At 38.5% G+C, this 17,740-nt stretch overlaps 1 protein-coding gene and 1 pseudogene across 1 annotated transcript in view; one reads left to right on the top strand and one right to left on the bottom strand.

The window, feature by feature from the left end:
• Positions 1-17,740, top strand: part of LOC142139809 (tripartite motif containing 13-like) — a 693,488-nt pseudogene that overhangs the window by 556,533 nt on the left and 119,215 nt on the right.
• KPNA3 (karyopherin subunit alpha 3) overlaps positions 10,819-17,740 on the bottom strand; it is a 40,497-nt gene continuing 33,575 nt past the window's right edge. Inside the window, exon 17 of the mRNA XM_075199082.1 lies at positions 10,819-14,076. Coding sequence (XP_075055183.1) covers positions 13,978-14,076 — 99 coding nt within the window. The 3' untranslated portion in view covers positions 10,819-13,977. The remainder of the gene's footprint in view (positions 14,077-17,740) is intronic.

Raw genomic sequence — 17,740 nt, 5'->3', positions numbered from 1 at the left:
GGGACTCTCCCACAATTACCAGTTTCCTAGATTTCTTGAGAACTGTAGACAGAGATCATATTTCTCCCCTCTTCCCTCTGTAAAAATATATTAGAGCAGCGGGCACATTGTACCTTCTCGTCCCAATCTATAGTAAAGTAACATGTGAGCCAGGTAGCTGTCATAACCATTAGACTGCTCTGAGTGCTGAAGGGTTTACTGTATGCACTAAAGTGCCAGGAGCAGTTTACAGTAACGGCCAAAAGTTTTGAGAATGACACAAATATTATTCTTCACAAAATCTGCTGCCTCAGTTTTTATGATGGCAATTTGCATATACTCCAGAATGTCATTAATACTGATCAGATGAATTGCAATTAATTTAACTTCAAAGTTCCTCTTTTCTATGACAATGAAATTTATCCCCAAAACAACATTTCCACTGTATTTCAGCCCTGCCACAAAAGGACCAGCTGACATCAGGTCAGTGATTTCTCGTTAACACAGCTGAGAGTGTTGATGAGGACAAGGCTGGAGATCACTCTGTCATGCTGATTGAGTTAGAATAGCAGACGGGAAGCTTTAAAAGGAGCGTGGTGCTTGAAATCATTGTTCTTCCTCTGTTAACCATAGTTATCTGCAAGGAAACATGTGAAGTCATCATTGCTTTGCACAAAAAGGGCTTCACAGACAAGGATGTTGCTGCTTGTAAGAATGCACTTAAATCAACCATTTATCGGATCATTAAGAACTTCAAGGAGAGAGGTTCAATAGTTGTGAAGACGACTTCAGGGAGTCCAAGAACGTCCAGCAAGAGCCAGAACTATCTCCTAAAGTTGATTCAGCTGCGGGATTGGGGCACCACCTGTGCAAAGCTTGCTCAGGAATGGCAGCAGGCAGGTATGAGTGCATCTGCACGCACAGTGAGATGAAGACTTTTGTAGGATGGCCTGGTGTCAAGAAGGCCAGCAAAGAAGTCACTTCTCTCCAGGAAAAACATCAGGGACAGACTGATATTCTGCAAAAGGTACAGGGATTGGACTGCTGCGGACTGGGGTAAAATCATTTTCTCTGATGAATCCCCTTTGAGATTGTTTGGGGCATCTGGAAAAACGCTTGTCCGGAGAAGGAAAGTTGATCTCTACCATCAGTCCTGTGTCATGCCAACAGTAAAGACCATTCATGTGTGGGGTTGCTTCTCAGCCAAGGGAGTGGTCTTACTCACAATTGTGCCTAAGAACACAGCCATGAATAAAGAATAGTACCAAAGCATCCTCCAAGACCAACTTCTCCCAACCATCCAAGAACAGTTTGGTGATGAACAATGTATTTTCCAGCATGATGGAGCACCTTGCCATAAGGCAAAAGTGATAACTAAATGGCTCGGGATCAAAACATTAAAATTTTGGGTCCATGGCCAGGAAAATCCACAGATCTCAATCCCATTAAGAACTTGTGGTCAGTCCTCAAGAGGCGGGTGGACAAACACCACGCATTGATTAGGCAAGAATGGGCGGCCATCAGTCATGTGATCCAGAAGTTGATTGACAGCATGCCAGAGCGAATTGCAGAGGTCTTCAAAAAGAAAGGTCAACACTGCAAATATTGACTCTTTGCTTAAACTTAATGTAATTATCAATAAAAGACTTTGACACTTATGAAATGCTTGTAATTTTACTTCAGTATACCATAGCAACATCTGACAAAAAGGTCTAAAAACACTGAAGCAACAAACTTTGTGAAAACCAATACTTGTGTCATTCTCAAAGCTTTTGGCCATGACAGTAGATGTTATGACAACTCTCCATCATTGAAAGAAGAGTGCTGCTGGAGCTGTTAGGCAGGCAGACAATGGGATCAGAGTAAGAATGAAGTTCTATTAGTCTGCATTGTATAGTGGTCAGCAGACCAGTATTATTATTATTTTTGTTGCAGAAAATGTACTTCCATAGTACAGCATAAAAATTACAGTCAATAGTGAGGTATTTTTTTTACCCTAATCTGACACCATCCACAGGACCCCTGGCTTTACCTCTTAATCTTTGCATTGCTCTGAAAATGCTGGAGCCCTGCAGTGGATAGACTGTAACTTGTGAGGTAAGGGACAAGTGCAAAGGATCCAGACACTCTGTACAAGGGGCTGAACAGGTTCATCATGCCTGATTTGGCCACTTGTATTGTTCCCATCTAAATGTTTACTTTGCATTTCCTTTCCACTTCTCGGTATAAGAATTGTGTTTACCCCGTCACTACTTATTGTTTGTTGCCTACACATAGACATTTTGTGGACAGATCGAATATTTCACCAGGAAGTAGTGATGTAACAAGCTGAGTATTGGTTGAGCTCACAAGATGGCGTCCTCCATTGTGAGTAGCCATAGTGGAAAGCCCAGAAGCTAGCTTTCTTTATGTAGGAAAGGACAGGGTCCAACTGAGGAAAATAAGCTATGGAAACAATAACACTGTATAAAAGTAATCATCTTTATCAGATTGCAAGTGTTAATTTATACTGTAATATAGAACACATAGGCATCCTTTCTAAACAATGTATTTGTTGGGAAAGCAGACCTGTGAACAATTTAAGCAGATTGAGCAAATATTTCAGCAAAACAATTATTTCTCAAGGTAAACACACAATTTCTATCTAGAGCATGTGCAATGTTAGATAGATTGATGTAAAATCAATTAAAATACACATATTTCAAGTTGAACATTTTCACACTAAAATTTTCCAGACAAGAATGTCAGAGTTTTTTTTTTATAAATTTGATTGTCTGACACTTTGTGTCCGACCCACTTGCAATATATATTGTTAACAGTTTGATTAAAAATTATCATATTGTACGACGACATAGATGTGTGTATGACCTGTTTAGGAACATTTTTGGGAAAAAAGAGTGTCAAGTGGCTTTTGTTAGGCAGCCCTCCCCCTTCCAAAAACATACCACACACTGCAGTATTAAAGTCATAGTTCCTTTAGGTTTCCATACTTTAATACTGCCCTAGGGCAAAGAGTACGTGATAATCTCAAAGATTAGCTCTTAAGAGACTCTGCCCTATAGGTGTTAGGTTAATGGAGCTGATAATAAATTAGTATATAGGTTACCTGTAACAATAACACTAAAGATTAAAATGTAAAGATATAAAATTATGAGACTAAAGTAAGTGAATTATTAGAACACAGACGGGTAAACAATACAAACAGTATATATTCAGAAATAATTCTAAAACTTACATTTATATCATAGATGCACAGGATGATCTAAAGCCATATGACAATATATCATTATTGGAAACTCCTTTTTATTTGTGCTTAAACCATGTAGATTAAGTTTACCATATAGAGGCAAATGTTTTATTTTGCCCAGAGCCACCGAACATCCGGATCTGCCTAACGTGGCCACCGACGTATGTATATTAGACATTGATCTAGACATTGAATTTGATTTGATTGGCTGGACAATGACTATACTCATTTACAAAGCGTGCCCATTGGCCGTTAACGAGTTCTTAGCCTACCAAATTAAAATCCAGTACAAATTTGATCAGAATATGTGGTCATTTTGGACCCAGTTACAGACTGTCACTTGTTCAAAAGGGTTGAAAACAGCCAACGTGCCCCAACATAGTCTTTGCGGTAAATTTATTAAGATGAGAGTTTGAAAAAGTGGAGATGGAGATCCCTGCTGGATATTCCACTGTCAACTATAAGGGATATTATTAGAAAGTGGAAGCAGTTAGGAACAACAGCAACTCAGCCACGAAGCGGAAGACCACGTAAAATCATAGAGCGTGGTCAATGACTGCTAAAGCGTATGGTGTGTAAAAGGTGCCAACGCTCTGCTGATTCCATAGCTGAAGAGTTCCGAACTTCCACTGGCATTAATGCAAGTACAAAAACTGTGCGGCGGGAGCTTAATGGAATGGGTTTCCATGGCTGAGCAGCTGCATACAAGCCTCACGTCACCAAAACCAATGCTAAGCGTCGGATGGAGTGGTGTAAAGCACACAGACACTGGACTCAGTGTCTGTGTGCTTTCATTTTTTTTTTTTGTAGTTTGGCTTCGATGTAGAAGCAACTGAAAAAGACAACGTTGTGGCATATATTTTTAGAGACTATAACACATAAGTCATATGTCAAAATGTCTATGCATGTGTGGCTATACTTAAATAATATATAGATCTTCAGATCCAAATAATTTTCCTAGAGAAAATTTAAGGAAAAGGTCGTTACACAAACAGGCCGTACATGACGCTTATAAAAGGATTGGACACAACTTGCCTGCAGACTTCTGCACTCCATGCAAAGACTCCAGCAGTATTACTGCAGAGCTGTACTCGGACTACTGCCTGTGCATGTTGATTTGCTTCTGCCTGATAATGCATATAAGTTACCTTTATTCCCAGATGTACTAAGTGCATCATTTCTTTGCACACCTGCACTCCTTCTGCTTGTGCCTCACTGAAGATTTGCAACAGCCCCTGGCCACTAGCTCTTCAAACATGCAAATATTTGGGGGGGGGGGGGTCTCTCAAGGGAAAGGCATAGAGCATTTCCATATACATACAAGTATTAGAGATGCCATTGAATTATTTAAACAATTTGCATGTATAATATTATTTTAGAGAGTTAATTTCACAGTGCGTATGCTGAAAATGCACACTTAAGGCTTAAAAAGATATATAAAGACATACCAACATCTTAAAACTGAAAGATTACAAAACATGCGTTGACTGCAGTGAAACGGGTTTATGAACATGTCAACTAAATAGTGGTTCACAGCTATTTCTGATATCGTTAATCCTTATTACAAGATCTTCCTTAGACCAAGACACTCCTAAATGATAAATGCTGCATCCAGCATCTTTCAGCATAAGCCAGATTTCAAATGTTCATTTTAAGGTCCACATGCAGAGCTACTGTATATCACGCCAACATGGATGACAACTAAAGGACAACATGTGACCAGCTAAACCAGTCATAATTACAGAAATTAATCTCAGATAGTCATGAGTAAACCCTAATCAGGAAAATAATATATTATTGTGGTCTTGACCTATCCTTAAGTCTGAGGTTATTTTAGATAATTAGGTTTTCAGCAAATGAGGAATTAAAGTAGTTTGATTAAGTAAACAACCATGCTTCATAGTATGTGTTCTGTTACCTTACTTTATTTGCCAAGAGGTGACCTGTTGTCAGAGAAGATCAGCTTACTCTTTTTTTTTTTCCTGCCCAATTAAAAGTCCCAAGGAACATGGGGCTAAAATTCCTTTGGCTGGAAAGGACCACATTTGGGTCAAACCATATTCTGTGTATAATCCTCATGGGAAACATAATGGATCAAATACTTTTCATAACCCATTTTTTAGATGAATGAAACATATAGGCCCATAAGGAACACATAGGGATAATGCATCTTCGCACATAATGTAATCTTATTTCATGTTTGTTATAAATCATATGTTCTGTGGAATGAATGCCATATCTCTACTGTGTACCAGAGATAAAATATATTTTAACACATTACTAGAACTGTTCCTGGGTAAAAGGGCAATAAAACATATGGAAAAATAAATAAAAAACATGATATATTTATTAGTATATCAGGACACTTTTTTTCAGTGATGTCTCAAATGAGGGATGATTCAGCAAGGATGTTTATAAAATAAATAAATAAAAATAAATAATATTGCAGTTTTTGCAGGTGCTCCCCAGTATTGCTCAATATGGCAGATTACCTAAAAGTATGCAAGTGTAAGTCTTTTGTTTCCAGGTTTTATTTTAAGATATTGTTTTGCATCAGTATTTTTGCATGTCAATGTGGAGGAACCATTTTATTCAAAATGCATTGTGACTGTCATATTAAAAAAACAACCCCCAAACATTTAATGTTCTGTCTTTGTGTTCTTAATCATTTCACATGTGAGGCTTGCTTGTTATAAAGTTATATTCGGGTAATTGTTTAGTTTACACTACAGTAATGGAGGACCAAATAGCGAAAGCTCGTGTACAAAATTTTAGTGGTAGCAGAACTTTGAGTTTAATAGCGAGTGAAAGATTTTTTGGAGGAATTTTAGTAATTTGTAGACAGATTTTGTTTTTTGTTATCAACACTTTCAAAACCACATGTTAGCAACACCCGAGTTAGCTTTGTGCCAGTTTCATCAGGAATATTTTATTACATATTTATTAGTCTGCCCAAATAAAATGTTATTATTCATTTAAAAATACAAAAGGGTTTATATTTGGTAGCATATTGCAAGTTCCATATCGCTCACTCATAACTCCATTTTCAGTAGCTTACGGCAACATTTTCACTCCTCAAAATTCTGCATTCTAATGTCCTGGTCTGTAGGTTCCACATCTTAAACACCGACGGTCTTGTTGAAGTCGCTCCAGCTGGTCTTTCCTTTCAGCACCAACCACAAATGTGGTACTCTGGAGCAGCATGCTGCCTTCAACAACTTCCAATGTAGAATGCCTTTGGTGAAAATCTTGTACTTCACATGTTGTCCTCAAATATTTTATCTACCACTCCTACTGAAAGGCTCTGGACATATCAAACCAACAACTGCCAAATGAAAAATCTTTAGTATATTTAACCTGCCCATGCTAACTGCTGCTCCAATAACCACTGGCCAAGATCTTGCTTCTACTATAAGTACAAGATTGACACAAAATGTGTATACTCTTCACTGATCAACAACCTGCTTAATTCATTACCTGCACCTTTTCTTAATTTGATCCTCTTCACATCCATGTCCACTTGACCCTATCCCCCCTCTCACAAACCAGTCTACTGTTGTGTCATGTGCTCATCCCAACCTTTTCTCCCCATTGATATTTTTTTATCATTCCAGAATGCAATTACTCCTAGTAGGTAAAAACAAACTATTCTGACAAACTCTCATGCCTCCCCCCAAACACTCCACAGAGACTGCACTGTCTAAGGTGGTCAATGTTTTGAGCTCTCCTAAATCTAAAAGCCATTACTTCTAATAGTGTTCAACTTGTTTCATTTCATACGGCTGACCACACACTACACAAATACTACAGTCCATACAAGATAAAGGAATAAATAATTTGAGGTAATAGGATAAGAAAAATGCATGTGGGAAAGCTAAGACATTGGTAGGAATATGAAAAGGTATGGCCCATCCAGACCATTTGTAAAGGGCTTTTGCCATCACTTAGTCATTGTCATCAACATTGTGTTTGAGAAGAAAAACTTAAAATTGTATTGAGACCTGCTACAGAAGAATGATTCTTTACAAAAGAGCTGAGGGTTATCTTTGGGAACAAGAATGTCCTGGGCTTATCCTACTTATCAAATTACACCGTTCACTTTCTCTGGATCCACCTCCTCTCTGCTTGGAGTACCACAGAGGGCTAGGCCCTCTCCTCCATCTATACCACTTACCCTGGAAACATAAGCAGCTCTTTTGGATTTCATTACACTCTTCCTGTGGGCGATACATGGAATTTATCCTCTTCAAACCGCATCATCATCATCATTTATTTATATAGCGCCAACATATTCCGTAGCGCTTTACAATTGGGGACAAACGTAATAAACTAATAAACAAACTGGGTAAAACAGACAAAGAGGTGAGAAGGCCCTGCTCGCAATCTATGGGACAATGGGAGATTGACACATGAGGTTAAGTATACATTTTGCATCTTGGCCCAGCCAGACTGCAAAGGTAAGGTGACTCATAAGCTAAATGATCCTGTCACACAACAATGTTGGTCCGGGGGTAGTTGTCTTGTGTGAAATTGTGTAACAGGCTAAAGGTAGTGAGGTTAAGATGGTGGTTGAGGAATATTATAAGCTTGTCTGAATAGGTAGGTTTTCAGAGAACGCTTGAAAGTTTGTAGAACAGAGGAGAGTCTTATTGTGCGAGGGAGAGAGTTCCATAGAGTGGGTGCAGCCCGAAAAAAGTCCTGTAACCGGGAATGGGAGGATGTAATGAGGGTGGATGAGAGACGCAGATCTTTTGCAGAACGGAGTTGCCGAGTTGGGAGATATTTTGAGACAAGAGAGGAGATGTATGTTGGTGCAGCTTTGTTGATGGCCTTGTAGGTTAGTAAAAGTATTTTATATTGGATTCGGTAGAAGACAGGCAGCCAGTGTAGAGACATACAGAGTGATTCAACAGAGGAATAGCTATTTGCAAGGAAAATCAGTCTTGCCGAAGCATGCAAAATAGATTTTAGGGGTTTGAGTCTGTTTTTGGGAAGACCAGTAAGGAGGGAATTGCAATAGTCAATGCGGGAGATGATTAGTGCATGAATTAAGGTTTTAGCAGTGTCTTGTGTGAGATATGTGCGGATTCTGGAAATGTTCTTTAGATGTATGTAACATGATTTAGATATAGAGTCAATGTGGGGAACAAAGGATAGGCGTGAATCAAGGATTACACCTAGGCAGCGAGCTTGTGGGGTGGGATTTATGGTCATGTTATCAACAGAGATAGAAATGTCAGGTATGCTCTTGTTGGCGGGTGGGAATATTATTAACTCTGTTTTAGAAAGATTAAGTTTGAGTTGACGAGAGGACATCCAAGATGAAATGGCAGAAAGACAGTCAGTTACACGGGACAACACAGATGTCAAGATATCAGGAGAGGATAGATAGATTTGGGTATCATCCGCATAGAGATGATGCTGAAAGCCAAAGGAACTTATTAGATTTCCAAGAGAAGCGGTATAGATAGAGAACAGCAGAGGACCTAGCACCGAGCCTTGTGGTACTCCAACTGATAGGGGAAGCGGAGCAGAGGTGGCTCCAGAGAAATTAACAGTGAAAGAGCGATTAGAGAGGTAAGATGAGAACCAGGATAGAACTGTGTCTTGAAGACCTAGGGATTGCAGCGTTTGTATGAGAAGAGTGGTCAACGGTGTCAAATGCAGCCGAGAGATCAAGGAGAATTAGGAGAGAGTAATGGCGTTCAGTCTTAGCAGTGATCAGATCATTAACAACCTTGGTCAGCGCAGTCTCTGTGGAGTGTTGAGAACGAAAGCCAGACTGAAGAGGATCCAACAGGTTGTTTGTGGAAAGAAAGCGTGTGAGGCGAGTGTAGGCAAGTCTCTCTAGAAGCTTGGAGGGGCAAGGGAGCTGAGAGATGGGACGGTAATTTGAGAGAGAGTTTGGGTCGGAGTTTTGTTTTTTTAGAATAGGAGTAATCACTGCATGCTTGTATAGTGATGGAAAGATGCCAGTAGAGAGTAAGAGATTACAGATTTGAGTTAGAGGTGAAATGAGCACAGAAGACAGGGATCTACCAATTTGCGAGGGAATAGGATCAAGAGGACAGGAGGTAGAGTAGGAAGATAAGAAGAGCGTAGAAATTTCCTCTTCATTTGTGGGGTCAAATGAAGAAAGGGTGTCAGAGGGTAGTGGGAAGGAAATGAGCTGATGGCTTGTTGAGGAAGAGGATACCATTTCTAGTCTGATCTTGTCAATCTTGTCCTTGAAGTAGGAAGCAAGATCCTGAGCGCTGATAGTAGATGGAGGGTTCGGGGTGGGAGGATTGAGAAGATGATTAAATGTATTGAAAAGGCGTTTGGGGTTAGAAGCCTGAGCATAGATAAGAGATTGAAAGTATGTTTGTTTTGCAGTGTCCAGAGCATTTCGATAGGAGTGGTAGACAGAAGTATATGTGAAGAAGTCATTAGAGCTTCGAGATTTACGCCAGTGACGTTCTGCTTTACGGGACGGGGCATCATCTATGTTAGCCAGCGTTATAGAATATACTTCTGCCATTACATCTTAGATGTGGTCTCTAGCCACCTTCAGCTCAATCCTTCAAAAACTGTACTAATAATACTTCTACCACTCAACAGAAACTACCTGCCTGAAAAAATAATTCCTACCCATCAAATTCACTGCCTAGACGTCATCCATGGCACAGAATTGTCCTTTGTTCCATATATCCAATCTGTATTCAAATCCTGTTACATACATCCAAGTAACATTTCCAAGACACACATCTCACTCTTGCAATTACCTTCTTAATGTCCTTCCCCCCTAACCAGATTTTCACCGTTACAATCTATTTTGAATGCAGCCAATTACCACCCCTCTAAACAGGTCACTTAAAACTTCCATTTATTCTCATTCTATACTCAACACTTAACCTCTTGTATCAAACGCATATTTTCTAAATATATTTGTAAGCTCGCAAATGGGGTCGATCTTAATTTTTGTCTGCACATATCCAGTCTTCAGGGAGAATGAGTAGCTTTAAAATCTAATTTTGTCCAAGTTACACTGGATATAAGAATGTTCGTAGCTGGGACAAGTCAATCTGGACATTCCCTGCAATCCTATTACACTTCCAACCAGCGAGGTAATCACTGGTGATGTCATTGTGATATCACCAGGCTTCCCAGCATTTCCCCATCAGTAAATGCAGATGAGCCTAGCACACAGCATTCATATTAATAAAATTACTACAGTGCAGGCTAGGAGTTTACCGTGCAGATTGCACTAATAGTATGAGTAATTTCACCAGCAGTCATTACCTTGACCAATGATAATCCTTTATATTATGAGCCTCCAATTAAGACCTTTGATTAGGGTCTAGGGGTCTTCTTTTAAAGATTAAATTATCTTTAAGCAGACATTTCCATCTGTGCAGCATGAGTTTGTGAAGAAACAGACACCACCCCTAGAAAACCCATGGTACATGTGTGTTGTACTCATTGACCTGCTTTTCCCCCCAAGTTTCCCTTATTTCTTAGTTCTGCAAACCAACAATCAAACGTGATCACAATTGTATTCCTGTTACATATAGAAGATTCAGTGTGCAAATCAAACACCACACACAAGGGAATATTATATAGTATTTGATAGCAGCTTTTTATTGGTTACAAAACCTAAGCCCATATACAAAAATTAGGAACACATTTTGATGCCTCTTTTGAAATAACATTTTAGTCTATTTAAAACAGTTAATAAAAAAAAAAAGAAAAAAAAATTATGCATTTTTCAAACACTGTTCTGAAAAAGAAAAAGTGCAGCAATATTCTTTGTTTTTGTAACTATCGGATGATGCAATCCCTACCAAAACTTAATAAGGTCACAACTAAGGAAAGCTACCTAAAACACTTGGCTAGGGCTTTAAACATGTACCTTTCCCTACTCAGTGAAGGCACACACTCTGGGCTGAACGAATATTTAGCCCATCAACCTATTAGGACCTAGTGATATTACACAGGCCTCAGGAGGTCACTAGTGCCCAAGTGAACAGACAGGTTCCATTCTCATCATGAATACTGGTCAGCTCACCAAATGCCAGCCTCCACTGTCCGTAAGTGACAGGTACACTTAAATAAATAAAATGGAACTGCCAATTAAGAAATAGTAAAGAAATGATCTTTGCCAATGAAGTTTTTATTACACAGAAACTTCTTCCTAGGCAGAATTAAGGAGGACAAATGCAGCTTATATGTAACACCTTTGTACAAATTAAAGGAAGAAAAATATAGCCAAGAAGAAAAAAAAATTGTAACATAATACAAAAATATCATTAAGATTTCTTCTTTAATAATGTGACCATATCAAGTTCTGCTATAAACTGTCTACCTTAAGTAAAACACCACACATTTTAGACTATTGTGTGAATGGGATGCAGCTATGTTAAGAAGCCAGCTCTAAAACTCTCCGGATGGGGGGGGAAAAGAAAAAAAGGCACAATGAACTTCAACTCAATTTTTTTTTTTTTTATGTGCACAAGAGTTGAAAAAGTTTTGAGCCACCTTAAAGAGAAAGTGAATCTAAAATTTATAAAACCTATAAATAATCAGAGGCCAGACCGCTATATTAAAACAGATTCTCTAGCAAGTAAAAATCTTGCAGTTTAAACATACGCTTGTATCCATCGTGGGATACAAGACAAACCCCACCCCCCTCTTTAAAGTGGCTCCACCTTGGCAGATATATATTGTAATGAATGCACACCTGCTGTGTTTGTTCATAAGTGAAAGGATTTAAAAGGAAAGCTGATCCACATTTTTTTTGGATGGCATCTCTTCTCATTATCACAGTAAACACGACCCAAGTCGGCCAACTAAAAAAGTAGTTCTAATTTAACAATCCCTTCACATCAAGTCATCAGAAACATCACGCGGAATAAACTGCGTCCTAGTGTCCCTGTTACATCATTTTTCTTGTCACTCAGGCAATTGTAGCTCCCACCACGATAAAAAGGAAAGCAAAAATAAAAATATATATATATGCATATTGGGAATTCAGAGTTTCTGAAAGCAACAAAGCCATTCAAATATAACACTATATCATTGACTGCCCAGATTCGGAACATTACCATTGGCATGAACCTGGTTAAACAAATTAAATAATTCTAGCTTCTTCAGCCTGTCAAAATATGTGAGGTTATTAAAAGAGCACTGTACAGCCAAAAGAAGAACAGTATTATGCCGATACCCCACAGAAGCCTAGAACATTGCTGGCCAATTGCCAGAAATGCAATGCTGCCCCCTTGATGCAGGTATATAATTAAATGAGCCCTATTTCTTCCCAATGTGATATTACGGTCGACATTAATGACAACTGTTCTACAGGTAGCTATGTTGGGTTTTGCCGACAGCACAACCAATCGGATTCTCTCCTTTTTTTCTATTGGAAAAAATAATGAATGCAAATGTCTGACTGGTTGCTATGGGCAATGCCATATTTGCACAATTACCCGTGGAAGAGTTTTTGTATATGTACCCCAATATGGTTTGTAGGACCGCCTGCTGTAATCAGGATACATTTTTTTGGATGTCTGTAAAACGAGCTTAGCCAGCTGTTGAACTAAAAATCCCAGCAGGTAGGCAGAAAGCTTACAAGCTCTTCAATGGATAGTTTCTGTTTTGCTGCCAACCACATTCTCAAAAGCACTGGTTACAAAGTAGAAATTGATCAAGACTAATTACAGTAAACATGAAAAGCTCCACAAGTTTGACCCCAATAAAAATAAAAATCACCTATATCCACCTAAACAAAACATAACAGACCATGTCTACTGAAAGATGAAAGCAAGGTTTTGATTCCCAACCCATAATATTTTAGGAGATCTTGTTTGTCAAAATCGTTGTATTAATGGGCAGACTAGATGGGCCAAGCGGTTCTTATCTGCCGTCAAATTCTATGTTTCTAACCTAGATTTTCAGGGACACTTGCTTTCAGCTTGAGATCAGGTTTATAAATGACAGGTTTTACAGCTCGGGGGAAACTCCATGCACAGCTTTTGGTTACTTCAAAACAGCAGGAAAACATAGGTTGAAGTGGTCGGAGAGGGCTTGATGTTCAATGAAATAGCAACGCGTTTTGCTTTCCAAACCAGTTCCATTTTCCAATCCTGACTTGGGAGGCAGTTTGGGAAATGCTAATTAAGAGACATAATTATAGTTTTCTCTTAAACAGATTTTTTTTTTGTCAATAATTCACCCAAGTTAATCTTTTATTCAGTTTTGTGAATGAAATCTTTTGGCTTGCATGTTTTGTTTTTCATTAAATTTATAGTTCCTCAAAATATGAAAATGTCTATGGAGGAAAATGGAGGCTCAAAAGTAGACTGTACCCTTGCAGAGTCTTCCACAATGTGTGCATTATAGCGAAGTCTTGATATACAATGCACCAGGTTCAAGAAAAGCTACTTTTCCACAAGAAGCTGATATGCCATCACTATGAAATCATAACAAAGAAAAAAATGTTGAATGTTGTGGCAGTCAGCACACAGTGCCAAATGGAAAAGGTAAAAAATACAGCTGGGACTGGTAGAATTTCAAAGAAAACCAAGCTCATGCATATGCAATTACAGTCCACGTGAGTGTGATGTTTGGCAACTGCAAGTGACAGATACATGGTTTGCTTTAGAAGCATCAATATGTAGAGGCGTGTATCTTCAATCTTTCAGGGTTTCTTCAATTGGTGGAAGTCTGGTGGTGCTATATGCTGTGGGACAGAGAAAAGCTGCACTGCAACACACTTAGAAGTTAAATTCTTTTGTCTGAAGGTTGGCTGACGGCTCAAAGTTGTAGGTACCTCCCTGGGTGGCTCCAGGAATGAGGCTTTGATCTTCATCAATCTGCATATGAAAAACAAAAACAAAAAAACACAAAAAGTTGTAACTATGATGAAGGCAGACACTGAAACCAATAATTTAGCGGCAGACGCAGGCAAATGAGGGTTTTTAGCTTTCACACTTTGGGGGACATTTGTGAAACTTAGTGCAAACAAGTCCTGTGCTTTGTAGTGCAGTTTTGAAAACAAAAACAAACATCCAACTGCTTGCTCTGGGTAATACTACCTTTCTTTTTACCATGAATGCTGCCCGTGCAAAGTAAATTTTCTCCTGTTATTAATTATCCAGTTACTTATTACAATTGGCAAACTGCAATACAGCTTTTGTGTTGAGCCCCCTATAGCAGTGGTGGGCGTCCAGCGGACTGCAGAGCCTTCACCATGGGAGATGCTGGCCTCTGTGTCATGTGACCTCTGCACAACACAGGGAGGTCATGCAGCACGACCAGAGGAGGAGTTGGTGCTGTGCATTCTGCTCCTTTCTCTGCAGGCTCTGGCTGTGTGGGTAAGTGGGGGTAGGTCAGGGGCAATGTGGGAGATGTCTGAGGGGCATGTGAGGGAGTACATGTGGGATCTGAGGGCACGTGGGGCTACTTTGGAGCAAGTGGCTATAGACATGACACTATATAGACTAGTTTGAATGTGTTCCTAATGCATGTAAACAAATGTGACAAGAAAATCACTGTTCTAAAGGCGAGTGTATTCTCATTTTCAGTTTTCACCTGCGCTGCATTTTCAGGAACACTGAACATTTACATGTATGTGTCGCATTTGTACACATATAATCGTCTGTAAAATGCTGGTAAAAAAACCCCAAACCATATTAAACGCATAGATGTTTGATATGCCTAATAACCATGGATGTACCCAAAGGAAAACAATCTCCACGGGATATTATTCTAGTCTTAGCTCACCCCATCACCTCTCTGAACACTATGTATAAATTCAACCAATGCCCGTTTGTATACGCTGATTAAAGGACTGCAATGTACTGTATACTATTTCCTTCTATTCAATCTCTTACATTACATATTGTAAGCACTTCTGGTGCTCAATATCTCCTCTTGCTGTAACATTTATGGACGATGTACTTGTGGGAGCTAAATACATACATCTAGTTGTGGTTGAATTTTTCAATGCAGATGTTTTTATCACCCGATCAGAAAACGGATGTCTATTTGTAGTCTCTCTCTAACCACTATTGGCTACATAGAGGAGCAACCTGGTCACTGAACAACTCATCAGCACTACACCTCTGTTAGAGAACCAGTCACAAACTGGCTGTTTGTTTGCTTATTACATAGTCCAATGTGTAATATGCAATAAGAGGATACAAGAAAAAGGGTAAAAATAAATAAAACAAACAAAGGTACGATGGACATAAAAGTAGATGGAAACATTTCACAGCATAGAAACACAAAGTCACTTGCCAAGACAAAACAGTGCTCATGTGTAATGTGTCATAACCCAATTGATTTATAAGGGCTCAACATCCAAAGGACAACTAAAGCCACTTTGATATATATATATATCTAATATATAAATGCTTAGTGGCGTCTGTGTGTGGGAAAAAAAAAACAACAAGTTGCAGCGCCACCTGCTAGGCAGAGTTATACACTGACCTACTAACTTCTTAGTGTGTGTGTGGGAAAAAAAATTCAAAAAGGGCTGAAATTTGGTAGGGCTCAAACTCATTTTCGTGAGGTAATTTTACCTCATGAACACACATGTGTAGAGGCGTGCGTTAGTGTGTGTGTGTGGAAAAAACTATTTTCTCAGAAAGGGCTCATCCAATTGACCTGAAATCTGGTATACTGACATTATTTGACAAAAAAAATTAGAATAGTCAAGTCAGTTAACTTCCATCATCCCCCCTTCCCCCCGTGGGAGGGGTAGTAAAGGCTAAATTTACGAGTTGAGGGGCCAAACTCATTTTCGTGAGGTAATTTTACCTCATGAACACACATTAAAAAGGCCGCTTGCGTCGGGAACTAACGCTCTTCCCCTGAGGAGGCCTGGGCTAGGTCCAAATGCATGACAAGAACCTTTTTAAGACCTTAAGTAGCTTGATTTGACAAGAATGCATGAGTATCATGCACGGGTTAACGTGTGTGTGTGTGTGTATTATATATATATATATATATATACACACACATACTATATATATATATATATATATATATATATATATATATATATATATATATATATATATATATATATACACATATATACATATACATATATACATACAGTGATAAAAGACAACAGCGCTCAGTGCAATAACACAGTCACGTGAGTATATTGTGCTTATATATATATAAAAAAAAATCACATACAGTAGGCTGCTTCACTTTATACATCAATTGCGGATGTGGACTCAGTACCCAAAATTGAATCCATTTTAATGATATTCCAATGTTTGTTGAGAGTATGTCTAATCCTCTTTTTTCTCAGTTTAATGGAAGGACAACATACCACTCTCTCAATTTAATAGAGTGAAGAGAAATTGATCTAAAAAAGAGATCTGCGAGGAACAATCAAAAATTTATCTAGAAAGGTTTAAGGAACGTGGCTATCCTGCTAATTTATTGGATAGTGCTTTGGAAAGAACAAGAGAGAAAAGGAGGGAAGATATTTTAATGTATAAGATCAAGGATACTAAAAAGGAAATAGTCCCGTTTATAACCGACTTCAGTATCGATGAAAAGAGGATTAGACATACTCTCAACAAACATTGGAATATCATTAAAATGGATTCAATTTTGGGTACTCAGTTGAATGATAGACCAGATATTGTGTTTAGGGGAACTAAAAACTTGAAAGCTATGCTAGCACCTAGCCTATTGGTAAATAAATCTGATTCTTCAAATAGGGGGACTTTTCTGAAGAATTTTAATCATGGTTTTGGGAAATGTGGTAAATGTAATATGTGCAAATGGGTTGATCCTAGAAGCAGAACATTTTCTTATTCCACAAACTCTAAAGTATATAAGATCAAAAGTGGAATGAACTGCATGACTACTTCAGTAATTTAGATGCTGGAATGTCCATTGGAAAAACCAAAAGAATGGTGTAAATACACATGCAGGAGCACATACGAGCTATAAAGAATAAATTACAGACACATGCAGTCCCAAAGCATTTTTCTTTATTTCATAATGGTAATCCTGGTTTATTAAAGTTTAAGGCTATAGAACACGTAGTATTAGGCCCTAGGGGTGGAGATCTTGCTAGGAAATTGTCATGTAGGGAAATGTTCTGGATTTTTAAGTTGAATACACTTGCACCTCTGGGTCTCAATGAAGCATTTGAAATAGCCCCCTTCATTTAACGTCTATATACTAACCTTGTCTTTTCTCTCTTTTTTTGTTTTTGCTTCCTTCCCTGATTTTTGTTATTGTAATTATGAGTTATGTGTATAGAGAAGTGGTTTATTATGTTGGCTCTGATTTAGCGATCCAGATGTATACTGTCACCTAATTCTGAATTGACAGGGACTAGTTCCGAAAATGTGCATGTAGCTGGTTTCTAGTAGGTATTTTTATATAGTTGGACTTTGTCTAGATTATAATATAGTAGAAGTGGTCTATGGGGATTTAATAACCCTTTTTTTAATATGTTTAATGTATGCTATTTATGCTAACTAATTAATTAGATAATGATTC

Source organism: Mixophyes fleayi, chromosome 2, assembly GCF_038048845.1.
Source record: "Mixophyes fleayi isolate aMixFle1 chromosome 2, aMixFle1.hap1, whole genome shotgun sequence".
NCBI classification, from domain to species: Eukaryota; Metazoa; Chordata; class Amphibia; order Anura; family Limnodynastidae; genus Mixophyes; species Mixophyes fleayi.
This window is presented reverse-complemented; position numbering and strand designations above follow the sequence as displayed.